The following is a 26889-nucleotide window of genomic DNA, read 5'->3' as shown; positions in this document are numbered from 1 at the left end:
GGCCACGGCCACTGCCATCCATACTCTGAATCAGTGCAATATGTTCCTCCCTCACCTTGAAAAATCTGGTGATGCCCCCCCCCTGCCATGTGACCTCCCCCGGACCCCGGGCTCCTCCTCTGTCTAATATTGCTGATATTTCACAGTGCCCCACACACCCCACACCAGCTGAGCCAGTGCACAGAAATCTTGTCAACAAGTTATAGTTACCAATTCCTGCCAGTGGGCCTTGGTTGTCCTGGCTTGTGCCCCATGGGTGAGTAGATGGGCTCCGGGGTCTGCCTGGGCTTCTCAACCTGCCATCAGTGTCCAAGGTCATCCTGTGGTCCCCACTGTTCCCTGCCCAGAGACACAAGAGCACTGTCCTTCTGTCCTGGGAATGAACAAGGAGCCCGCCGAAGAGCTCACCATCTGAACATCTGGGTTCTGTTACAGCTCACCGGGTTTCGCACACCCTCTGGGAGCCTGCGTGACTTGGTTTACCCATGCACAGATAGACTGACCTTTACCTGCCATGAAGGAACTCACTGGAGAGTGTCCATCTGCCTGTCTGTAAAGCATTTTGAGATCATGAGATCTTAGAGGGCAAGGGGCTAGAACGCACACATACACCCACGCGCACATGCGTCTGCCTTCAGCTCAGGTCATGGTCCCAGGGTCCTGGGATGAAGCCCCGTGTCAGGCTCCCTGCTCAGCGGGGAATCTGCTTCTCCCTCTGCCTCTGCCCCTCCCCCTGCTTGTGCATTCTCTCTCTCTCTCTCTCTCTCTCTCTCTCTCTCTCAAATAAATAAATAAAATCTTAAAAAAAAACCAAGTCATCAGGGCCTTTTAGCCTTCCGCCCCACTCTGGTTCTTTCTGTGCAGCCTGAGGATATCCTGAGATGCTCCCCTCTCCGTTGGGGAAGGAAACACATGCTGCATTGAAGAGACCTTTCCACCCAGGCTAGTAAAAGTTTAAATTTAAAATAAAAAATGGGTGCCTGGAGATGCAAACTGCACTTACCTAGCTTCTTGACTAAACAGCGGGGCCACTGTTAAGTGCAGGCCGAAGGGCCTCCCCAGGGGTTGCCCAGAGCCTGCTGCAGGAGACCCCATGCAGGCCGACCCTGTGAGTGGCCTGTGGGTCTGTGACAGCTCCTAGGACACAGTGACATGTCCCCGGCACCAGCCTGAGGATAGAGGGCTGGCTGTGCCCACATCTCCTCTGTCGGGACCAGGCCAAGGTAGCAGCCGGCCACGTCCCGAGCTGGATCCCAGCCGCCTCCCGACCCCACCCTGGGCTCACCTGTTTCCCCAGTGAGGCCACGGCTTCAGCGGGTTTGCTTTTTTTTTTTCCCCAACTCTTTTATCGTGATAAAATACACATAAAATATACCACATTAAGGATTGTTAAGTGTCCAGGTCCTTGGCGTTACGGACATTCACACCGTGGCACAACCATCACCACCGTCCACCTCCGGCACTCTTCATATTGCAAAACCGAACCTCCAGAGCCATTGAACAGTAGCCCCCCTGCAACCTCCCTCCCTGGCCCCTGGCAACCACCATTCCGCGCTCCATCCCTGTGACTTTGACTGCTCTACAGAGCTCCTGCCGCGGAATCCACAGCAGCCGTCCTTCTGTGCCCGGTATCTTGCACGGAGCGTAATATCCTCAAGGCTCAACCGTGTTGTAGCCTGTGTCAGAATTGCCTTCCCTTCGAAGGCCAAATAATATTCCGTTGTGTGTATATAGCACGGTTTTCAGCAGCTTTACCTTTGCATTTTATCCTCAGTCTGGCATGAACTTGGGGGGGGGGTGCCCAAGTGAACCTTGGACCACCTGCCCTCTGCGCCTGCAGGTCGGGGGGACCTGTGTTGCACAGCAGCTGACACAGAAACCCCAAAGATGAATAAAAGTGGAACCACTCTGACAAGAGGCCTCCCTCTCCCCCCTCGGCCCACTCTCCTGCCCTTCAAAAGAATTTCAGGGCCCTTTTTTTTTTTTAAAGATTTTATTTATTTGACAGTGAGAGAGGGAACCCAAGCAGGGGGAGTGGGAGAGGGAGAAGCAGCGCCCCGCCGAGCAGGGAACCCGATGCGGGGCTCGATCCCAGGACCCTGGGATCATGACCTGAGCCGAAGGCAGACGCTTAATGACTGAGCCACCCAGGCGCCCCATCCAGGGCCCTTTAAAACCCAGTTTGAAAATCCTAAAATTCTACAAAGGGGGTTTTCAGGCACCATGGAGCCTGGGGAGGTCTAGTGTTATCACGTACCACCCATACTCAGAATAAAGCTTTAAAATGCATAAAATAAAATACACTGGATCACAAAGGAAGTTCATTATATTGAAGCAGTTAACGTAAGAAACAATGTGTGATGGAGTAATGTATGTGCTTCTTCGTCAGCACCCTAATAACCAGGTCTGGCAGGTAGTCTAATAACCTCTGTGCTTGTAAGATTAGGATGAGCATAAATGATTGCAACAACTACAAAGTCGAAGGACAGAGAACCTGCACTCTTTGTAATGCATGTAATGGCGTTGTGGGCCACGAACAAACACTCCTGGGGTCGGTTGCCTATGTTCATATGGAAATGCTAAATTTCAGCTAGATGTTTGTGAAAAGAAGGATGCCATCGTCTTCTCTTCCAAGTTCCCAGAGCCCTGAGTTCTTTCCCAGATGGTTAGAAGGGAGTAGACCCCTTTATAAGTGGTCCTGTCCAGTCCTGTCTAGGACAGAGAGGGAGGTGACTCTCCAGGAGAAGGTGGTAGGTGGTAGGCCTAAGAAGTGAGGAGGAGCAGTGGTTGAGTCCCGGGCCCATTACAGCCCTGTCCCGAAGTGAAAGCCTCTACAATATGTAGTTTGAACCCTAACCATGGGTGGTACCCCAGGACCTTGGCAGGCAAAGAGCCAGGAGCTTTCTGGGATCCAGTTCCTTCCACTCCTTTGGGGAGGGGGCTTGGGCCCATGCAACGGTAACTTGGCTCTTGTCCCCTTCCCCAGGGACCCACGTGATGGAGGGCTCTGGACGGATGGTAGTGACTGCCGTGGGGGTGAATTCTCAGACCGGCATCATCTTCACCCTGCTGGGGGCTGGCGGTGAGGAGGAAGAGAAGAAAGACAAGAAAGGTAAGCATGACCCTCTCACGGACCAGGAGAGGCACTCTTCAGGTCACTTTTTTGTTGTTTATTCATTCACTCAACGAAATAGTTATTGAGTGCCTTCTGTGTCTACGCCCTGTGCCAACAGCCTCCTCCTGCATCCTTGAGGCCCTGCTCGGCCCAGGAGGTTTCTGTCTGTTCCATCTCCAGGGTCTTGTCCCAGTCTCTGTCTGTCCGGTCATGTCATGGAGGACCCTCCCCCGCAAGCCAGGCTCAGGGTGCTGAGCCCTTTGCTGAGTCTCCAGCCTCGAGTGTGACCTGGTCCCCTCATCAGCCCTGACATGGAGTAGAAAGCCCCACCTGCGCTCACTCCTACCACCATTCTCAAGTCCACAGAGCAGAGCTGCAAACCACCCCCGCACAGACTCGGCCCAGATGGGGGCAGAGGAGATTCTAGGAAAGGTGGCCACACTTGTGGTTCCCTCTCTCACCCCTCCGCCACCCAGAGCTGCCACCTTGCCTGGATCCTGGCTCCTCCTCTGCCTCGGAAACAAGATTCCTATTCCCCCGGGGTGCCCCTCAGTGTGGCAGGCTGGTAGCCTGGGCTACAAGGGCCTCTCAGAGCAGAGGGAGGGATGCCCGTCTGGCTAGGCCCAAATCCAAAGGCCCAGGCCTCTGGCCCCAGAGCAGCTAGCTCCCTCCCCAACACCTACGCTCAGTGTCAGGGACAGACCCCTCTCACATCTTTCGTCTTTTGTCCTGTCTCCTTCCCCAAGCTCCAGAAGGGGGTTCCCAACAGCCAGACCATCTGTGGTCCAGGGGAAGGCGATGAGAACGTCAATGGCCCCTCCTTGAGGTTTAGGGGCAGCCCTGCTACCTCCAGCTCTCTGGAGCTAACCAGGCACAGAGCCTGGGTCATAACCAAAGGTCACTTGTTCCCAAGGGCAATACCCCATTTTCTAGAGGGGTCCCCCTAAGATTATGGCAGCCCCACCAGCAGGAACAGTGGAGCTGAGCTGTCCTCAGGGAGGTCCAGAGGCTGGAGAGACCCAGGAAACTGCTGAGGTTGAAACTGAGGATAAAGTCCTAGTAAAGAGGCCCAGAGGGTGTCAGGACAGCGCCCACAGAGTGACATAGAAGCTGTGGCCGGCTCCGGCCCCAGGGTGCAGACAGTTGGGCAAATAGAGGCAGTGGGCAGGGTATGGCAGGATGAGGCAGTCTTTGCTCCTTTTCTTAGCCTCACTGGGGCCTGCGTGAGGGGCAGAAGCCAGACCTGTGTCCTCGAAGATTTTGGTAGGAAGACAGGCCTCTCCTGCCCTGAAGCACAGGTCAGAGTCCTTTACCGAACACACACCTGCATCCCAGTGAGATGGGAGTGTCCGTGTAGAGGGAAGAAGTGGGATGTGGGGGGGGCCATGGCAGAGGAAGATGGGGGCAGCCGAGCCTCTCAAGCGCCCGTGAGCAGCATGGCGGGGACTGGCGCGCCTCTGGATTCCCATCCCATCCCCTCCACCTCCACGGCGGGCCCCCATGTCAGGATGACCGCAGGCGTGCGTGTGCGTGTGCGTGCGTGCGTGCCTGTACATGCAGGTGAGGCTGGGCTGTATGTGCTTCTCCTTCATTAACATGTCTCAAAAATCATCACACAGGTGTGAAGAAGGGGGATGGCCTTCAGCTACCAGGTACAGTAAGACCCCCTCAGGGTAGATGGGATTTTTAGAAATAGCAGCAGCCTTTGGCCCCCGAGCCGTGGCCCTAGACCACCAGCACACCGCTGGCGGAGGCTCCCTGACCCCCCAGACCCTCTGCTGTGCCCCGACGTGCTGCCGGCCCCGCTGGAGGAACCGGCACCTCGCTCCGCTTGTTTGCCCTTCCGGTGCTTCGCCCCGCCCGCCGATGCACGTGGCACCACCACCGCCGTCTCCACACCGACCCCACACAGCCCTCCGCCCCCCACACCGGCGTGCAGTGCCCTGCTCACCACCACGTGACCCCACAGCCCTGCTCTCCGGCGCACACCCCACAGAGCCCGTCCCCGCCACCCTCACCGCACAGCATGGACACCACCTCACCCACTAGCGTCTCTTCCCTCTCCTTCCCGCACAACCCATCTGCCCCCACCCCAAGAAAGAACAACCAGAGTGCATCTGACCACCTTATGTCCTTTTTAATTGCTAAACTAAGGAAAACCTGCCAGTACCTTCTCTGTCCCACACACAAAGTGCGACATGCTGGATGTCACCTATTCAATGACGGGGCATCTCGTATGGGGGTGACCCAGGCGATCTATAGAGTGCTGGTTAGGAAGGAGGAGGTGGCCGTGGGCAGTGGCCTGAGTCAAGGGCTCGAATCCTGAGTCACCACCACCGCTGGATGTCCCTCTGGGATGCAGTGATGGTGGTCACAGCAAGTACCCGATCAGAATGGCAGGTGCCTCACTGCGCCGGTTGTTGAATGTTTTGAAATGAGTCCTGGCCATGCGTCCCTCTGGCCCTGACGGGCAGCCAGATGCCCTCTCAGAGAAGTTTCTCTGATGGGGACCTGCCTGATTGGCGTAGCCGGAGGGGTGCATCAGTCCAGACCTTGGCACAGAACAGTGCCACCCTACCCTAACCACATTGATCATCTGCCATGCTTTATTTCAAAGACCCTCCATGTCTGAGTTTTTTTCCCTGGTTTTTATTGAATCTCTATGGGAACATTTCACCCCCACCCCCCTCCCAAATTTGAGTTTCTTGATTTCCAACGGAGATTTTATTTTTTTAAGAATATAGTCATGTTATTTCCCACAAGTTGGTTCATGTCCTTATTGTTGTTGCTGTTCTGCATTGTTGCTTTTCTCCATTGTGACACACTGCATTTTCCATCCCTCCCACCCCCACAGCGGCCGATGGGGCAGCAGGTTCAAATGCTGCAGATAGTGCAAATACCAGCCTAGTCAATGGTACGTCTCCGATGGCGAGCTCTCGGTCTCGGTTGGATGGGCGTCTCTCTCCCCCACCCCCAACTCTGGGCTTGCCTCTCCCTGTTCTGGACCGCACAGATCTTGGATGTGCATGGGCAGCTCTGGGACAATCGCCCTCCCACGTGGGGCAGGCGCTTAAGAGAGAAGCCACCACCGGGAAATCCGCTCCGCGCCCACTTGCGGCTGCCGAAGTAGCACTGGCTCCTGTGGGGCCCTTGACCCCCAGTGGGGCCCAGAAGAGGGACATACCCTGGGCTTCAGATTTGGCTCCCAAGAAGCAGCATCCCACCCGACGTGGCCCTCTCCTAAGCACACTCCTGGCCCCAGCTTGGGGAAGAAGTCCTGGGGTCAGAACCTGGGCTGAAGCTGGTGTCTGGGTCCCTGCTGAAGGCTCCAGTCCTCAACTCGAAAATTTCCTCGAGGCAGGGGGACCCAGGCCAGGGTTCAGCTCTTTGGCCTCACCCCATAGCATGGCTGAGCCACTGATAAACATTTCTTCCTCTTCTCTTTCTCGGAGTGAACGGGCAGGGGGCTCGCTTGGGCTCGGGCCTGGTTCTGTCCCTCGGACGTAGACTGGTGTTTCCTGCTGTTGCCTGTGCTGGAGCATTTGTCCTGAGTCTCTGCATTCTTACGGGCCCCCTTACGGGGTGAGGGGTGGCGGTGGGGGGCTGCCACGGTACCTGTTATCTGCGTTTTAACCTCCTTACCCACAGGCAAGAAGGAATTCCATTCACTTGTCTCTAAACCTTTAGAGGATTTCTTATTCCTATGCCCTCCCATCTTCAGAGTGATGAGGCTTCTGTGTACTCAGATAGGTCCCCTGTCCCCATATTAGGTAGCATGATAGTCACCCAGGCTGAGAGCTGTAGGGCTTGATCATAAAACCGTTGCCCCGGGGGATCGAAGGAAGGGAAAAGCCTTTCTTGCAGCATCGCTGCATAGAAGGCACCGGGCTGTGGCTTTCTCACCCATTATATCATTTCCTCCTCACCACTCCTGGAAGACCTGAAGATCTTGCCCTACCCCATTCTCCCATCCCCTGCCCCAGACCTCTGGCTGAGCCACCTGCATTCAAAGCGACCAATGATGGAAGCACCTCGTAGATGTCAGGGGCCAAGCAAGACACTTCTGTGAGCTGCGCCTTGCTAATTTGGGTGTGGGTCTATTTCAGGCTCTGGAGGAGAAAGGAGAACAGCTTGGGGTGTGGGAGGTGTCATGCATCAGGGAGGGGTGGTGAGGGATGACAGGGAGAACCAATATAGGCAAACCCAGGCAGCAGGAGAAGGAAACAGGAGCCGGCTTCTGCTTCCCCCACAGCAGTGAGCCCACTGGGCTCGGTGAACACACAGACTGCATCCAGGCTGGTCGGTCCCAAAAAAAGGCAGCTTCACTTCCAAACTGTAGCAGAAAACTACTAGCATCCTGAGAAAAACTGCAGGAAAAATGGGAAACTTGACCACCTACTGTATGCCAGGCACTTTACAAACATTTCCTGCTCACGGCCTCATTTGATCCTCATGACAGCCCTGCGATACAGAGTTTATTGTCCCCACTTTAAAGATGGGGAGACTGAGGCTTGGAGATACCAAGACACTAGCCCAAGGTCACAGAAGGAGAAAAGTAGCAGAGCTGGGATTTGAACCCAGGCCCGCTGGCTCTAAAGTGCATACTCCACTTTCTGATCCAGGGTTCCCCAAAGGAGTGTGTCTTGTAAACTTCACAGGAATATTGATAGGTCCTGCCCCCAAGAAAAGGATCCCTGTGGTCAGAGATGTTTAAGAACCGTGGGACAGAATTGGTCTCTTCCTTATTGCAGAACTTCTCAGAACCTTGAATATGCTGGTATATAGTGGAAAGTTCGCCATGGAGGGCTTCCCAGGCTGATTTGGCTGCAGGACCTTTCCTGGCTGAATCTCGTGGGATTGGTATGTCTCTGTAATATACTTAGGGAATAGTGCTCTAAGCCATTGCTGCTCAAAATGTAATCAGAGGACCAGAAGGCGGGACATCTCCTAGGGGCCTGTTAGAAATGCAGAATCTCAGGCCCCACCCCAGACCCACTGAACAAGAATCTGCGTTCTAATAAGCTCTCCAGTCAGTGGCCATAACACCCTGAACACGCCCAATCTCGTCTAGTAAGCTCTCCAGGCTCCAGGTCAGAGTACATTAAAGGTTGAGAGGTGCCAGGCTGAGCCTTGGGCAATGACAGAATTAACCATTCCTTTCCCTCCTTCCTCTGAGCCAAATCAGGATGATGTGGATATAGAAAACACACTCAGCTGGTAGAAGTCTCTCTGATTCCACCCCCCCAAACCCCCTCCCAACTGAAAGCGGGTGTGTTCCATTCATCTTGGAGGCATTATGATTGCCATTATCATTTTATTATTTTTTACATTTATTAACATATCACTGTTTAATACATTGCTTGTAATCACGATTAGTAAATACATCACTCTGAACTCCAGACATTAGCAGGGCACTTTGTGGTGCTTTTCATAAGCATCACCTTGGTTGAAATTGTCACCTGTCACGGGGGAAGAAACGGAGGCACAGGCAAGAGAAGTAACATCTCCCAGTTCACCTAGTTAGTGTTCCGTCTCCCCACAGCTTGTTTATCAGGTCACCTCACCATGAATCCTCCACACACGCGCTTTTCACACCGATGGTCCTGGCGATGCATGCAGAGAACAGACCCATTTGTCGAAGCTGCATCTGGCAGCTTCCGAGTCTCCACCCGAGCTCCCCATCCCAGCTCCCCTGAAATAGCCCCCCCTCCCGGTCATGCATGGAGCCAGATCTGGCTGTCCCACCATAGTTCCGGGGCCAGGCGAGCTCCACTTTGGCTGAGAAAAAATCCAGATCAGTCCCTTGCTTCTGAGAAACCAGGCCATCTGCACAGAAGTACCCCCACAACGCCGCTCCCTCCCTCGAACATATGCATTGGTGATTATTTTTCTGGCCACGTGATCACTATGGAAATAAAAGAGGAAATTGCTAGCTTGGTTAATGGGCGCACACATGGGCTATTGCATCTGATAATATGCAATGCAAATAAGGCCCCTTTGTGTCTTCTAAAACCAAGTATCGAAGAGGAGTCCTCCCGTGTCCTTTAGCCCAGTTAGTAAAATTATTTTTTAAAAATAAAGATAATTGTTGTAGTTCATTCCTGTTGGCTCTAAAAAGGCTTTTTCTGTTTTGTTTTTAATCCAGCAAAAAGAACTTTGCAATAAAGCGACAGGGGCCCCTCTCTTTCCATCCGCCCAAGGGGGTCACTGACCCTTGGCTGTGAGAGGCAGCGGGAACAGCCCAGCATTTCCCCTGGAGAGACAGCACAGGGCCGGGACCTTCCGAGTCACCTACAGAGTGGTGTGGTGACGGTGATGGCAGTCGCAGGCTGATCATCGGGCTGCTCCAGAAAGGAGAGCTGCCTCGGAAACTCCCGTGGTCTCAGTTTCCTCATCTGTAAAATGAGAGTGATGAGAATCCCCCCCATCCCACCCGCAGGGTGTCGGGAAGATGGGCAGGAGATGACACTCGCAAACTGCAAAATGCTAAACGGGCAAGTGATTATTGCTAAGGCAACTCGCAGGTGCTCCGGAAGCTGAATATCGCATCCCTATTTTACAGGGTCTGGAAGCTGAGACTGGGAGTGGTAAAGCCACACAGCTAGTTGGTGTCAAAACAGGGGCTTCAGGAGTCCAGTCCCACCGGGGTCGCCTTAATGCCCCTCCTCTGGGCTCAGAGGGGCTGAGGGATAGCTGTCTTCTTCCCAACTGCGGTGGAAACATAGATGCACTTTGGGGCCAGCTCTCCGTTAACCCGCTGGGACCCGGGCAGGCCGTCTGCCTCTCTGAGCCTCAGTTTCTCATCTGTAAGTGGGTGCAGTACAGGAGTGCCCTTGCAGGGATGTGGTGTGGATTAGATGAACTCATGGAGGTTCTATATGCGCCTGGCACGTGGTGGGGTCTCACAGAACATGAGCTATGAGAATCCCCTTCACAGCCAATGGCCAAGGGTGGCTGACCTCCTCAGACTCCTCCCAAGGTGGCGCCAGGCCCATGGGAAGAGCTCTGAGTGAGCTCAGAGAACAGGCCAAGGGGACAGGAGGAAACCCCCTCTCTGCAGGGCCAGCAGGGAAAGGCAGGTGTCTCAACTGCCAGCTAGTGACAACCAGTACCTCCCACGCTGAAAACCCAGCCCACAAGCCTCTGGCCGAGACTGTGGAGGGGGCCTCCCAGGCAGCGCTGATTAGGGGGTGAGCAACCCCAGGCTCAGCCCTTTCCCCAGCACTGGCATGCAGGGCCGGGACAGGGGGGCACCCAGGGGAGCCCACTGGCCTGACTTCCCTCTCTACTAGGGCCCGGGCTGCTCAACCTCAGAATAAAGAACATATACCCAAGTAGAGAGGAGGGGTCAGCAGCTTCCCCCTGAAAGCCAGGACACTCCCCCCAAGCCCCCTGAACATGCTTGGGGCACCTCAAAGCCCACCACTAGGGAGCCCTTGCTCACCCTTGGCATGGGTCACTCTCAATGGAGCTGGGCAGGAGGTCGTCCTTGCTGCGGCTTCACGCTCCTCCAGATGGAAAAGGAGAAAGTAAAATTCTACATATGTCACTCCTGGAGCCAGAAACTAAGGAACACATTGACCAAAGTCCTCCCCTTTCTAGAATCTCTCTCTCTGTCTGTCTGTCTCTTTCATTTCCTTTGCCTCCTCTCAGCCCACCAAAGGTACCGACCAAATTAATCACTGGGGACCTGAGGACCCCTCTGCTTTCTGCCAGCCGACTCTGGTCCTTTTTACCCTCAGAGGCTGTCATTTAATCAGTATCCTCAGGGCTGAAATAATTCCCACTGAAGCTCTCTCTCCAAGCCCCCAGAGAATCAGGACAGAGCCTGCAGCCAGTGCAGTGGCCAGGTTTGCTCTTGTCTCAGGGCCTCCCCAGCGCCCCCATGTGGAGGGACGGAGTCGGCTCGGCCCTTCCTCCATCTGTGACATGAGTGTCCTTGGCCCTGTTGCGTCTTTGTGATGATCGACGTGTATTGTCTGTTCTCTGTTGTCTGTTAAAATTCTTTGTCGTGTAGGTAAAATGCAGGATGGCAATGTGGACGCCAGCCAGAGCAAAGGTAACCCTTTTGTATTCGCCGGCTTCTGTGGTCCCTGCAGCCCCTCCCCCACTGGCTCTGAGAGCCAGGCTAGAAGCAGACAGGTCCGCACCTGCAGGTGCCTGACATCTTTGAGGGGGGGCTGTGATTCACGTGTTGCCAGGCCCAATGGAGGGGGTGGGGGGGCTGTGATTCACGTGGGCTGTGATTCACGTGGTTGCCAGGCCCAATGGAGACATCACCGGTGAGGACAGGGGCCACCTGTGAGCCGGCTCTTCCCCAGCCTTGGAGCTGTGCTGCCCATTTAGCTGAAGACTTGAAGCTGGTTCTTTGGGATCCTTAGGGGCTAAAGGGTAAGGCCCCAGACCCACCAGTCAGTCCTTCACTGAAGGAGGAGGGGGCTTGGCACCCATGGATAAGGACACTCTCTTTTATCTTTTAAGCCCCCTTTTTTGTTCCTCCTGTCTAGCAGCTGCTTAATATCCCACCAACACACTCAAGAACCAACTGGGGATGCCTAAGCCTATCTGTCTTGTCTAAATGTGGGAAAAGCTGAGGGGCCATTTGGGGAAGGATCTGTGGGCTTGTTCAGGCCCAGCGGGGACCCCAGCCTACTCCTACTGGGAATCCAAGGTGGAACTGTGTCACTCCCTGTTCACACTTGGATTCCAGGTCCGAGGCAGCTACAGGCCCCGGGACCAGGGTCTCCAGCTGGAAGAGGCAGACCCTGTATCACAGGATGTCTGTGCCAGCCATGCAGGGGGCCAGACAAGGGAGTGAATATCTCACCACACTCCGCTGGGCAGGCAGGGTGGGTGCCAATATCCCCACCCTGCAGGCTGACCTGGGTGCGTGCATGTCTGTGTGTGTGCGTGTGCGCGCGTGTGCGTGTGTGCATGCATGTGCGTGCTCTGCCCCCTGCAGCCAAACAGCAGGACGGGGCAGCCGCCATGGAGATGCAGCCCCTTAAGAGTGCCGAGGGTGGCGACGCTGATGACAAAAAAAAGGCCAACATGCACAAGAAGGAGAAATCCGTGCTGCAGGGCAAGCTCACCAAGCTGGCTGTGCAGATCGGCAAGGCAGGTAAGCATGCGGCCACAGGTGGATGGTGCAAGGGGGGACGTGGGGTACACAGAGGGACCCCAGCCAGGGCTCTGACCCCAAGCTGGCTCTCAGTTGCCTCATCTGCAGAGTGGGGGCTGGCATGAGATGGTCCCTGAGACCCACCCTTTTCTACCCCAGCAACCAGCCCGAGTCCTTACACAATCGGCGCTCCAGTAGTAGGTTGGAGCAGGGGAGGGCAGGGATGGATTGGGGCTCTAGACTGACCCCCCCTGCCCCAGCTGCAATGCAGAGGAAAGATTGAAGAGGTTGAGGGCAGTGCCAGGAGCCCAGTGAGAAGCCTCCTGTCTGAGCCTCAGCACAAGCCCCGATTCCCCACCGAGCTGGGAGCTCCAGGTGATGGCTGGCGGCGGCCCCTCCGGCCCAGGAAGCTGAGCCCAGCTGCAAGGCGAGCCCTGCCCGGCTGACATGGCCTTGGCCTCTCCTCCCGCATGAGGACACGCAAACACCAAGGCCTCCCCACCTGGCTGTCTCCCGGCTCTAATTATAGGCACCACAGCGTGGAGAAGGGAGGCAAATTACAGGCTTGGCTGTCTATATTTAAACTCGGGGCCTGGTGATAGCTCCCGGCTGCTGGGAGCTTGGCTTCCTGCCCCTGCGACTGTCAGATGGGGATAGAGCCGGCTCTGAAGTCCCACAGCTGGAGGTGGGGGCAGGGGAGCGACGGAACCAGGGATTTCCTCCATCCCCAGCATGGAGAAGACTCCACAGAACCACAGCACAGGCACTGGGGGGCAGGGAACGGAGTGATGAGAACAACCCGTGGCCTTCAAAGCTCTTGCTCACCCCCCTCCCCCTCCTCAGCCTTGCCAAGAATGGAGTTCAGGGTCAAACACTTCTAGGTTCACATCCCACCTCTGCTCCTCTCTTGGGCTGAATTCCCTGAAGCAGAGCCTGAAATGGGTGGACGCAGGGTTTTTAGGGGCTAGGGTGCTCTCAGGTGAGACCTATAAAGGGTAAGAGGCTCAAAGGGGCCAGGGAAAAAGCCAGATACTTCCTGGAGGAATCCCCGTCTCTACCTACCTCTGCAGGGTCTGTCTGGCCTCGCAGCAAGGGGACTGCACTATTGGACCCCCCTCCACCTCAGCCATTGAATATTGGCCATCACATTGGGGTGGGGTTCCATCCCAGGTACTTCCTGACCAGGAGACAGTGCTCTCTGAAGCGTGGACTTCCTCTGGCAGAGGGTGCAGGCGTGCACAGCCTCCGCGGCACCTGCACAGAGCCTGCAGCACCCCGAACGGGTGAGGGGGTCCCCGGGGATCCGAGCGGGTAGGCACCTGCATCTGCGAACTCTGCAGGGCTTCTCTGGCCTGTGGCCTTGGACAAGTCCCTTCCCCTCACTGACCCCAATGTCCTCATCCAAAAAAGGGCCCCCTGCTCTTTCCTCTTTCTGGAACGCTCTTTCTGCAGGTCACCATCTGGCTGATCCTTCTCATCATTCCCTATCTTCTCAAGGATAACCTCCTCCAGGAAATCTTCCCTGGACAGCCTAGCTAAAGTAGTCTCTGTCCACCAGGCCGTGTTTTCCTATTTTCTTTTTTGAAGTTTTATTGAGGTACAATTAATATACAAAAAATTACACACATTTAGTGTACATCTTGATAAATTTGGACATATGCGTACACCTGTGATACCATCACCACAAGCAAGGTACAAAACATACCCCCCACCTCCAAAAATTCCTGTGTTCTTTCCTGGGTTTTTCTGTTTTCCGTTTTGGGGGCTCAGAACACTTAAGAGGTAGATCCAGCCTCTTAACCAATTTTGAAGCGCACAATACTCTGTTGTTCACTGTAGGCCCCGTAGTGTAGAGCAGAGCCCTAGAACTTCTTTATCTTGCATAACTGAAACTCTATACCGACTGAAAAACAACCCCCCTCCCCCTCCCCACAGCCCCTGGCAACCACCCTTCTACTCTCTGCTTCTATGAGTTTGACTATTTATATATATATATAATGTCCTCCAGGCCCATCCATGTGGTCGCAAATGGCAGGACTTCCTTCTTTTTTAAGGCTGAGTCATACTCCACTGTGTGTCTACAGCACGCCATCTTTACCCATTTGTTTGTCGATGGACGTGGGTTGTTTTCTTACCTTCAGCCCATGTCACTCTCTGTCATGTCGTCCTACAGTTTTTCTACACGGCATTATCTCTACAGGGATGGTCTTGTTCATGAGCGTGTTGCTTCTTGTCTGCCTCCCCCTCTGGAGTCTCAGCTTCCCAAGAGCAGGGACTCTGTCCTCTCTAGTGCTGTGTCCCTCACTCCTGGATTAGGAGCTATGAGGTGCCTGGGTGGACAAGTCGATAAGTGGTACTGGCTGCACGTGATTGTGCGCAAGAACTATGCAGGCAGTTCAAAATAATTCCCGTGGCCTCGGCACACATTTCCTGAGCACCCACAAGGTGTCGGGCACCGTGTCAGGCGCTTTACATGCGTTCATCACATTTGATCCTTGCAAAACCACATGAAATAAGCGGGCATCCCCATTACACAGAGGAGGAGACTGAGGCTCTGTGAGGATCAAGGGCGTGCCCCAGGCCACAAAGCTAGTAAGTGGCAGAGCTGAGATGTGGGTTAGAATCTGCCTGGCCAAGTATCTGGTCTCCATCTCACTTCCCAGGGCCCCCACCCCCAGGAGAGCCCCTGAGATGGTCTCCCCCCGACCCGTGTTACAGGTCTGGTGATGTCAGCCATCACGGTCATCATCCTGGTGCTCTACTTCACCGTGGACACCTTCGTGGTCAACAAGAAGCCATGGCTACCTGAGTGCACGCCCGTCTACGTGCAGTACTTTGTCAAGTTCTTCATCATTGGCGTGACAGTGCTGGTGGTCGCTGTGCCGGAGGGGCTCCCTCTGGCCGTCACCATCTCACTGGCCTACTCGGTGAAGGTGAGAAGGAGAGGACCGGACGGAGCAGCTGGGATTGGCTGCCCCCAGCAGGGGCTCTGGGGGGGTGGCCCGTGGGGCAAGCGCTGGGGCCAGCAGTAGAGCTATGAAGAAGGAAGGGGGCACCTCAGAAGCTGGGAGAGGAGACCTATGCCAGAAGCCGGAGCTCACACACCCTCAGGGAGTCCAGGGCCTGTGGCAGCCTGGAGGGCCACATCTTGGCTACAGGAACAACCATGATTCACCCCAGCTAAGTGTTGCCTTGCAGATGCACCCCCCCACACACATTGCCAACTCTTCACATTTTTCCCAGAGAAGCCAGAAGCCTGGACTTAATATATAACTCTCTTGATTTTTAAACATTGATCATCAACTCCACATAAAAAAAATTAAGAAAAAAAAAAAACATAAAAAGCAGACCTCACCATGCAGGCCCAAACCCATCCCCATCCCACCAAATGTAAGGAAAAGTCTGTGGTCAAAGCCCCATGGAAGCTGTGATACTTCAGCAACTCACCTCAGAGGTTGTTCCCTAAAGTTGGGAAGAGATGAGCCTAAAGCCAAAAGAGATCTTATTTAAGGAAGCCCCCTCCTCTCCGGGAATGGGCTGAAAATGGAAGAGGTTTTAAAAGCAGCTTAATGAAGGGTGGTAAGCCCATGAAAGTTGACTGGACACTTGGGTCTGGCTGGGGGCAGGGAGTGTTTTTCTAGTGCTCCCCGGATGGCAGAACCCCACCGCCCCCTGCTCCCAGGCCATGGCTATCCATGGAGCCCGAACACTGGGCTGAGCATCTCAAATGGGCGCTTCAAGCTTGGCTCACATCACAGCCTCATTCTCTTCCCTTGGCCCCATGGTTTTCCCACCTCGGAGGGCAGGGCTCTGCACTCCTGGTCCCCGGAGCCCCAGTGCCAGGACGTGCCTACGAGGATGGAGGCCTGAGCATGTTTATAAACAAGGCGTTGGCTCCGAGACATTGGCAGAGCTGCCGGAGGGCATGGCAGGCATCAGTTTCCAAGCTGGAATTTGGACTGGGCTCGCCGATGTAATTTCATACAGAAAAGAGATCTCCAGGCAGGTGCCAGAAAGTGGCAGCTCTAGGTAAAAGATACGGCCCTTATCGTCTCCTTGTTTTAGGGTTCTTGAAGAAACTCCATCCCACAAACCAAAGCCCAAACAGGTCACAACACGATGCTGCTTGGGGGCCTGGGGCCCAGAGTTGGAGATTCTCATACAGCCAGGAGTGGGGACCCCCACAGCCACCCGGCCGAGCTTGGGGTGTCTTGAAAGTCACACAGAGGTAGTCGGGGGGGGGGGAATCATGCACAGACGTTTTTAGGCCTCTGCACCTTCTGCGGTTCGCATCTCTGGCACCTGGTGCCTTCAGCTGTCTTAGGTCGTGTTACTTATATAGTCACTTGAAAAACTGGGTACAGCCCCAACCCAGGAGAGGCAAACTCTCCTCTCTCTGAGCCTGGCATACCCACCCCATGAGCCACCATCAAAAGAACAGAGATGACACTCAGAGACACAATGTGAGCCATATGTGTGATTTTAAATTTCTTCATAGTCATGTTAAAAAAAAAAGTAAAAAGAAACAAGTGAGATTAATTTTAGTAATATAATTTACTTTACCTATTGTGTCCAAATTATTAGCAATCCAACATGTAATCAATATACAAATCACTAGTGAGATATCTTACGTTGCTTTTTTCATAATAAGTCTTCAAATCCCAACACATATTTTTACACGTACAGCACATTTCACGTCAGACCAGCCACATTTCCAGTGCTCAGTAGCCACCTGTATATTCTTAAGCCCAACACTTGAACTATCTTCCAAGAGTACAGATGGGCAGGGGCCCGATGGAATGATCCAGGCTGTGAAGTTATACAGAGCCGGGCTCCAGTCTCAGCTTTAACCCTCATTAGGTGTGTGATCCTGGTCAAATCACTTGGCCATGGCTTTTCCATTTGCCAACATGGAGGACCACAATCCTCAAAGGTTTCACAGGCCTCTTGTAACATCAGACAAGAAAATAAGCGTGGAAGAACTTTGCAAACCATAAAGTGTGTTGCTATTGCTCATCCATTCAACATAGATGAAGTGTTACTCTTATCACAGGTTATAATAAGAGAAGACTGCAATAGCATATGATTCTACCAATAGTCATTCCTTAGTGACATGAACTGCTATTAAAATTATTCTAATTGCACTCTTTTTTCACCCTTTTTATAAAGAGTTATGATGAGCAAGAATAAAGGAAATCAGATTCTCAGGAACAGACTAGAACCATGTCTGACTCAGCCTCTAGCAACTTTTCATGTCCCTCCTTGCCAGATGGGGTCATTGTGTCAGCAGGGCCTGCCTTCAGAGTGGCAGTTCCTTGAGAATTACTTCATTTGCTGAGTTGCTTGAGAACCTCGAAGAAGCTAGGAGTGGAGCTGGAAAGACAGAGAGGAGGGCGAATGCCAGAAAATTCATAATGATATGTATGGTAGGATTTCATTCTTGTTATAAATTTAGAAAGAAAAGATGTCAATACATAAGCTGTATCCATTCTGGGTGATGGCATTATGGTGGATTTGTTTTCTTTTTTGTGTATATTGAAAAGAAATTTGTGATTTTTATTACATGAGGTATAATATGTATTCAATGCAGGAAAAATCGAATCTGTAGATTTTTTTTAAAGAAGGCAATAAAAATCCCCTGTAATTCTACCACCCAGAAATAATAACACTAATATTTCGACATTTTTCCAGATACTGCCCTATGTCTATAAACACATATATATCTATCCTAAATTTATTTCTTTTTGGTGGAACCAAAAATGACAATGAAAACCAGGCACCAGCAAAAGATTTGGGGGAAAAAAAATGCTTAGCCAAATAAAGGATGGTTACTTCTGTTGGGTTGTAAGAGAAAAATATTTGAGGTCATTATAAAGGACTCAACATTAATTTATCACCCTTTTCCCAATTTTTTCCATAAGGAATACAGATTACTTCTGTATTCCAAATTAATAAAGTCAATTAATCAAATCTTTTAAGTGGTTCAAATAAGGAAAGCGAAGGAAAAACCTACATACACATTGAGCCCCAGTGTCCAAGGCCACGGCCACCCATGCCCTTTGCACATGCAGAAAAACAAGGGGCAGACTGCAGAAGCTCTGCCCCATTCTCTGCGTGCTTCCCCAGTGCCCCCACCCCGCACCCTGGCCCCCCCGACTCCCTCTCCTCACTGTCACCCTCTCACCTGCCTCTGCCCCCAGAAAATGATGAAAGACAACAACCTGGTCCGTCACCTGGATGCCTGTGAGACCATGGGCAATGCCACCGCCATCTGCTCAGACAAGACAGGCACACTGACCACCAATCGCATGACAGTCGTGCAGGCCTACGTTGGCGACGTCCACTACAAGGAGATCCCTGATCCCAGCTCCATTAATGCCAAGACCATGGAGCTGCTCGTCAACGCCATTGCCATCAACAGCGCCTACACCACCAAGATTCTGGTGAGTGGAGCGGCCTCTGCTGGAGGGAGCGAGGTCCGCGGGGTGACTCGCAGGTACCAGGCAGAGTGAGCGATGTGATTCCTGTTTTTGAATCCTGCTGATGTATTTTGGGGTGGTCGTATAGTAAGCAACTTCTTGCTTTTTGATTTAGCAATGATGTTTATATGACCAAAAAAGAGTCTTAATTGTGTTTCTTAGATCCTGTCATTATTCCCCTTATGAAAACAAAACAAAACAAAACAAAGCACTTTTTATTAGTTGGCTTTTGCTCCATAACTAACTACCATAGTCCCCCTTATCTGCACTTCCAGTTACGTGCAGTCAACCTCCATCCCGTAGCTGCTGACCCTCCCTCTGACATACCATCAGAAGGTCGAGGGCAGCCTAGTGCTGTGGCACGCACTGTATCATTCCCCTTCATCTCATCACGTAGGCATCTTATCATCTCACATCGGCATGAGAAGAAGGGTGAGGACAGTACAATAAGACACTTAGAGAGAAACCACATTCACATAACTTTTACTACAGTATATTGCAATAATTGTTCTATTTTATTATCAGTTATTAATCAGTTGTTAATCTCTTACTGTGCCTAGTTTATAAATTAAACTTTATCACGGATATGTGTGTCTAGAAAAAAAACATAGCATACATGGGGTTTGGTACGATCCACAGCTTTGGGCATCCCCTGGGGGTCTTGGAACATATCTCCCGAGAATAAGCAGGGACTACTGTACTCCAAAACTTAGGGGCTCAAAACCAAACTGTGTATTTACAATTCTGTGGGGTGGCCATCCGGGCTGGGCTCAACGTGGTGGCTCTTCTGCTCTCAGTGGGACTGCCTCTCGCATCTGTGTCTGTGGTGGTTCAGGAGGACAGCTCCGCTGATCTCAGCAGCACCGGAGGCTGGTCTGGGATGGCCTCAGCTGGGATGGTTTGTTTTGGCTCTGTGTGGCCCCAGCTTTTCCAGCAGGCTAGTTTGGGCTTGTTCACATTGTCATCTTGCTGCATCTTATTGGTCAACGCAAGCCAAGAGGCCTGTGCAGATTCAAGGAATGGGGAGCTAGACTCTATCTCTTGACGGGAGGAACTGCAAGATCACATTGCAAAGGGCCTGGATTCAGAGAGGGAACAAATGGTGGCCATTTTCAGAAAGGATCTACCACCCGATGACGTTGTTGTTGTTAGTAATAGTAGCAGTATCACGAGTTCTGATAAGAAAAATTCTCGGGGGCACCTGGGTGGCTCAGATGGTTAAGCGTCTGCCTTCGGCTCAGGTCATGATCCCAGGGTCCTGGGATCGAGTCCCGTATCGGGCTCCCTGCTCCTTGGGAGCCTGCTTCTCCCTCTGCTTCTCTCTCTCTCTCTCCCTCTGTCTCTCATGAATAAATAAATAAAATCTTAAAAAAAAAAGAAAAAAGAAAAATCCTCACATTCCTATCTCAGCTTAGCTGCATAGACTCATCATGCTGTAATCCCTTTTTGGTTTAGAAGCAGAGAAGGCCTTTTTGTAATTAACCAACATTTGGATGAAGAGAAACAGGGAATTGTCTGTCCAGAGGTCAGTCGGCAGCCAGATGTAGGGCATTTCTGTAGTGGGAGCATCTGGGTGAGCGGCTGGGCTTTTTTGCTTATCTCCCAAGTGCGCCCTAGCCCTGACCTCTCCCTTCCGCCCGGGAGCCAGCTCACAGCATCATGGTCAGGCTGGGCTGTGGGCACCGCCGGCAGCTTTATCCAAATGGGGAGGAGAGTGTGACTCAGCAGCTAGGGGCTGAGGGCTGGTGGGAGAAGGGGGAGAAGGCAGCTTCTGCCTCCAGACACTGGGGCTGTAAGATCTGCACTATCCAGGGCCAAGCAGCCCCCTGCATCACCCCAGAGCTACAGGCTACGGGAGGCCCACAGAGGAGAGGGAAAGTAGGTCGGGAGGATGTGGGCACAGGGGTGATCCAGAACCCAGGGGGGCGGGGGTGATGCCAGAAATGACGATGTTTTGTCGTCTTCCCACCTCACCCCCACCCCTGCCCAATTTGGGAATCAAGGGAGATCAGCAATATTTTACTCTGTTCCCCAGGCCTTCCTAAAATAACGGGGATGCTGTTAATGATCTTGTCCTGCAGATGTGGGAGAGAGGGGGATCAGGGCAATTCCCAGAGCAGGATTTGGGCGATGGGGCGGCCGCGGGGGCACAGCCCTGTGGGGTGGGCTTGGATTGAGATGTAACTTATATAACCACAGTAAAAAAGCAGTTCTGGGGTCTGCCTGGAGGGCCGAGGGGCCATCTCAGTTAGGCACTGTTGCGTAGCACTGGCAGCAAAGCTAAAATCTCATTTCCAGATGTTGGTTGGTTCCACGTGACTTGAAGGACAGGGGTCAGTCAGTCTACCTGGGGAGGTTTAGCTGCTGAGACTGGAGAAAGGTCAGGGACCCAGGAATTGGGATCCTTGGTTTGTAATCAGGCTAAGACACTTACCTCTCGGGCGCCGGTGTCCCCTGATGGTGCCTGGAACCCTAGCATCCCAGGACTCCTGTGCCTCTTCTTTCTGGATCTTTCCTGAAAGCCCCCTGGCCACATGGCTCTCCTTGGTGGGGGCTGATGGTCATCGGTACAGAAGGGATAGCAGAGGTCCCTGGTATGACAAGGTAGTTGTTAAAGCTCATCCTTTGGAGCCAGGCAGCCTGGGTTCAAATCCTTCTCTAGCTATATGAATTCAAACAAGTTACTTAACCTCTCTGTGCCTCAGTTTCCTGAGAAAATGATAGGATTATTGTGAGGATGAAATGAGTTAGTAAGTGAAAAATGCCTGGCTCGTATTCAGCACTGTGTATGGTTAGTGTTGTCATTATTCAGCAGTAAAATCACCCTTTGTAAGGGGATTCCGTCTGTAGCAAAGCAGAGGCTAACAATAAATCGCAGAAGCATGAGGGCTATAGAGGAAAAGGGTCTTACCCAAAGCCACACAGCCAACTAGTGGCAAAGCCAACTTATAGATACTCCAAAGCCAGCTGTTGAGGTAGGGTGTCCAGACCGGGCTTTTGGTCACTGAAACCAGTCCTACAGCGTCTTTAGCATAAGGTGGTCTCAGGAAGGAAGGCCTGGGGTCCAGAGAGTCAGATTCACAGCCAGGGCCTGCCAGCCATATAGGGCAAAGGGCCTCTGAGGGACTGTCCTTCCAGGCCCAGAGGACTCCTGAGAAGAGTCAGGGGCTGCTTAGTCCAGAGTAGAAGTCCAGCCACCCTCCAAGCCAAGCTAGGAAATCTAGACTGTAGGACTTCCTAAAGCACACAAGGCAGGTAAATGCAGGCAGTGTCCTCCCCACAAGCCCTGTCCATCAGCTTTGATCAGGAAATGAGTCCGGCCTAGGAAAATCAGACCTTGGACAGGGCTGTATTTCCTCCTCCGTGAGACCACTGACTCTCCCATGTCTTCTTATTGTCTGACAACGTGGGCTCTTTGAGAGGGAGAAACACACTTGAGTCATCTCTGTTCCCCCAGGCATAGCTCTTGGGAAGTACTGGTTGGGTGGGTGAGGTAAGTGAATTGATTGGTGAATAGATGCATAGATAGATAATCAATGAGATGAGGAGTAGGTAGGGAGACAGATGGATGGATGGGTGGGTGATGGATGGGTAGATGGATGGATGAGTGGATGGTTGAATGGATGAGTGGATGAATATATGGGCAGTGGATGGGTGAATATGAATTAATAAGATGCTCAGGACAGACTGTCCCTCTTGTGGCAGCAGGAGGTAGGAGTTGGCCCCATCTCTGTCCCATGGCCAATACCAGCGCTCTGTCGGTTCTTCCAGCATATTGAGCTGATCTCTTCTGCAGCTACCCCCAGCTCTCTAGTCTACATTCATCCAGAGACCTCCCAGTTAGACAGCACCTTTCATTCTTAAAAGACAAAACAAAACAAAACACCAACCTACTTGAGTATTTGCAAGGGTAGTTTGTGTGGGTGTCATCTACATGGATTCACAGGTCTTAGAGACCCCCTGGTCCAGCCCCCTCACTTTACTCTGAGGCCTGAAAATAGGAAGGGACTTGTCTCAGGTCACCCCATGGGCTACTGAAGCTGGAATCCAGATGTCCTGACACCCAGTCCAAGAAGCAATGAGGTTTGGCTCTGAAGTCCAACAAACCAAGGTTCAAACCTCATCTCCAGCACTTAACCACCTGTGTGACCCTGAACAAGCTACTTGACCCCTTTGAGCTTCCATTTCCCAGTCTGCAAATCTGTAAAGTGAATATATAATTAACCCTAATTGCTAACATTCCCTTAGGCTCAATGCTAAGCACTTACCCCCATACACCCCTTGTACAACGACCCCATGAAGTAGGTGATATCACATCTCTAATTCATAGATCAGACCCCAAAGCTGGGAGAAGTGAAAAACCACTCTCGGAGTTCCAGAGCAGATAAGAGGCTGAGCCAGGATTAGAACCCAGGTCCGTCCAACCCAGAGCCCATGCAGCTCACCACCCCTTCCTGCGCAACACATAAAGATGCACCTTTGCCTGGAGGCAGCTTCAGGGCTACTGTGAAGGTCAGATGAGAAAATACGTATGTCCCAGCGCGGTTCCTGACATGTAGCAAGCACTCAGGCCATGGTAGTTATTACTCTTGTAACTTCTTTTATTATTCCTGAGTCTTATTCTCTGTAGTTTATTTTGCCAGTCACTGTCTTGCCTAACCCTCCACATCCCTTCCAGGGAATCAAGGCAAATATGACCATTCCCATCTTGCAGCTAAAAACACTGAGCTGCAGAAACATCAAGTAAGCTGCCCAGGATTGTTCCTGACCACCAAGTGGCAGATTTGGACCCAGAGAATTCTAGAGGAGTTTACCAAGCGGGCAAGGGCATTCCAGGCAGGGGCACAGTACTGCCAAGGCCCAGAGACCTGAAGATGTGTGGCTTATACGGATGATCTGTGGCCTGAGTATTTCTCTGGGGCTGGAATGATGAGAGTCAAGACTGGGGGTGTGGAGGGACAGCTAGGTGGCATCCAATGAGCCCTTAAAAGGATTCTGCTCATGGTGCTCAGATAAAGCACCCCAGGCAGGAGTGGAGAGTGGTGTGAGGCTGAGGCTGCTGGCAGGGAGGCCAGGAAAAGTGGCCCAGGAGGGCCCTCCAGAGGGCCAGCCTCAACCCCATGCCCCATCACTCCTGAGGAGGCAAAGCTTTCTTCTTTCCCGTCTTATTTCGAATCATTAGGAACTAAACTTGCCCTCTGAGAGAAGCTATGTGAATCACCCTTGAGTCAGAAATTGCTCCCCTGCCTCAGAAATCGTGGCACACCCTCAGATTTCTTTTGTTATCTCCGACCCTTTGAACATCAGGACTTCTGCTGGCTTCTTCCCATCGCCCTGCTCCTTCTCAGAACCACAGCTGTGCTTTAAGATGGAAATACTTCCTTCCTCACTTGTGAGGCCTTGTGCTTTCTCGGGAAAACATTCTCCTTTTCCAACTGTGTATGTTCTGAGTGCTAAAACCACCCAAGCAGACCTTAATTTTGTATTTTATGAGACCTCTTTCAAAGTAGGTTGACACCGCAGTTAACGTTTGAATTATTAAGCCGAGGATGGGGACTTGTGGAGCGGAATTGTTGGAAGTTTGTGGCGTATTTCTGAACACATAAACTGTCTAGAGAAAAACAAATCTCCCTGGAGCCTCCAAAGGTCACTGGGGTCAAATCTGAAGTGGTTCAGGAGGAAAGAGCAAAAAGGGGTTTCCTGGCAGGATGGTCTTCCTGAATAAATCAGCCACACTTGACCTAATTAGAAACCCCAGGTCCTCAGCATACCCCATTCCTAAGCTGAGGTGGCCATGATGCCGCCTTACCCCAGGGGGCCCCAGTAACCCTCAAAGGCAGGAAGGAGCTGCTTAATTGTATTTCCCATGCCTTAGAACTTGGGTATTTAGAGAGGGACTCCACGAAGCAGAGAGCCAACCTTGAACTCAGATCTCCTGGCTCCAAACCCAGGGCTCCATTGAATATTCCAATGAGCCTCTAAGTCCCCAAGTCAAGCCACACTCTGAGAGTAGGCTCTGGCCAAGCCAGGGATGCCAAAAGGTGCCGAAGATTCTGGAGGGTACTTTACAGGGTGCTAAGATGGGGAAGGGAGGTGGGCTGTGGTTCTGGTATGTGAAATGGCAGGGGCCTGTGTGTTGAATTCAACAGCTGTTTTAGTTGTTTTTGTTTGTTTTGTTTTTGCAAACACCATCTCTGGGAGAAGAGTTTAAAGCAAATAGTCCCAAATGGGGAATTTGGATTTTTAACAGAGCTGTTAATCCCTACATCACACCCTGCATGTATGCATGCACACACACACACCACACATACACACATACCACACCATGCACACCACACACATACATGGCACACACCACACACACACACCATGACATACACACACGCATCTGTATACACACACACACAGCACACACATACAATTGCATACACATACCATAGAACTGCATTCACTCACCATACACAAACACACACCACACACACATACACACACACACACACAGAGCTACACTCACACATACACCACATACATTCAACCGCACACACACCACACATACAATTACACACACCACATACATACACTGCACTCACACACCGCACTCACACACCACACACATACAATTGCATATACACACCATACACATACAACTGCACTCACACACCAAACACACACACCACACACCATATGAAATTGGACACACTACGCACACACACACCACACACATACAACTGCACAAACACACACACACACACACACTGTGCACTGCTGAGCCTGGGGAGGTCCCAAGGAGTCTGCTTTCCAGGAGTGTGTCTCCCCAGGGGGTCTCAGCCTGTCCTGTCTTTGTCCTGGACACTCACACGGACCTGCCTTCCCCGCCTCTGGGGAAGATCCCATGGCTCTGCTACCTCATGTTCCTCAGGAGGCCTAGCACTGAGAAGCTCCTGGGGAGGCAGGCCTTTAGAAGAGAATTCTGGAGGCCTCTGGCCTCCCATGGGCTGTACCCTACACATACAAGCACAGAATTATTCATTTATTCATTCCACAGATATTCATTGGTTACCCCATAGTGGGAGACAAAGATAAGCAAAACAGACACATCTCCCCACACCCTTGGACTCTAAATTGATCATCAGCCAGTTCCCTAGTTAACCAGAGATCTCCAGTGCTAGTGGAGACAGGCAGGGCTATGGGGAGAGCACGTGCTATAGGCTCAAAGCTGAGAACACTGGGGTCAAATCCTAGCTGGGCCGCTGACTAGCAATGTGACCTCGCCTCTCTGGACCTCCCTGTACACAGCTGTGAAGTGGGAATATTCATCGCTGGCTTCCCAGGGAGCTGTGGGGGTAGAACCAGACCATACGTGTGACAAGCCCAGTAAAGGACGGGGCAGAGTTGACATTCAAACATGGCCGCCGCTGCTGCTGTTGAGCTGGCTGGTGGTTCATCCGGGCACTGGGGAGGCGCTCCGCCAGTGCCTGCCCTTGAGGGGTGAGGAGCAGCAGGCTAGGCCACCGGAGACAGCCACTCAGCAGAAAGTTGTTTTCTACGCACTCCTAGAAGCATCATCATATGGCAGGTGCTACAGTTTACCATGCTACGTTGCTGGGTTCTTTGGGGGGACTTTTTGGAGGTTTTTTAGTGATGAAATACCTGTAACATCAAATGAATCATCTGAACTGTTTTCAAGTGGCGTTAAGTACATTCACGTTGTGCGACCATCCCAACCATCCATCCCAGAACTTTCCATCTTTCCCAAACTGAAACTCTGTCCCATCAAACACTAGCTCCCCATTCCCCCCACCACCAGCCCCTGGTGCCCACCATTCTACTTTCTTTTTCTATGAATCTGACTCCTCTAGGTACATAATACAGGTGGACATTATACAGTGTCTGTCCTTTTGTGACTGGCTCATTTCACTTATACTGCCCTCAGTTTTATCCATGTTGTCACATGTGTTAGACTTTCCTTCCATTTTAAGGCTGGATCATACTCCCCTGTATGTGTAGGCCACACTTTATGTATCCATTCATTCGCCAACGGACACGTGCATTGCCCCTACCTCTTGGCTTTTGCGAGTAGTGCTGCCATGAACATGGATATACAAGTATCTTTTTAAGTTCCTGCTTCCAATTCTTTTGGGTATATACCCAGAAGTGGAATGCTGAATTATATG

At 52.1% G+C, this 26889-nt stretch overlaps 1 protein-coding gene across 13 annotated transcripts in view; it reads left to right on the top strand.

Annotated features, from left to right (window-relative positions):
• The window catches only part of ATP2B2 (ATPase plasma membrane Ca2+ transporting 2), a 373064-nt gene that overhangs the window by 307243 nt on the left and 38932 nt on the right, over positions 1 to 26889 (top strand). For 9 of the 13 annotated variants that reach the window (XM_027582262.2, XM_027582253.2, XM_027582250.2 and 6 more), the window contains 7 exons: positions 2987 to 3112; positions 4735 to 4767; positions 5970 to 6029; positions 11133 to 11174; positions 12078 to 12236; positions 14955 to 15169; positions 18437 to 18679. In XM_027582262.2, the coding sequence (XP_027438063.1) occupies positions 2987 to 3112; positions 4735 to 4767; positions 5970 to 6029; positions 11133 to 11174; positions 12078 to 12236; positions 14955 to 15169; positions 18437 to 18679 (878 nt within the window). The remainder of the gene's footprint in view (positions 1 to 2986; positions 3113 to 4734; positions 4768 to 5969; positions 6030 to 11132; positions 11175 to 12077; positions 12237 to 14954; positions 15170 to 18436; positions 18680 to 26889) is intronic. The other 4 variants (XM_027582254.2, XM_027582257.2, XM_027582261.2 and 1 more) reach the window with 2 other exon arrangements.

This window comes from Zalophus californianus, chromosome 1 (genome assembly GCF_009762305.2).
Source record: "Zalophus californianus isolate mZalCal1 chromosome 1, mZalCal1.pri.v2, whole genome shotgun sequence".
Lineage (NCBI taxonomy): Eukaryota > Metazoa > Chordata > Mammalia > Carnivora > Otariidae > Zalophus > Zalophus californianus.
The sequence above is the reverse complement of the archived record's forward strand: the minus strand, read 5'-3'. Positions and strand labels throughout refer to the sequence as shown.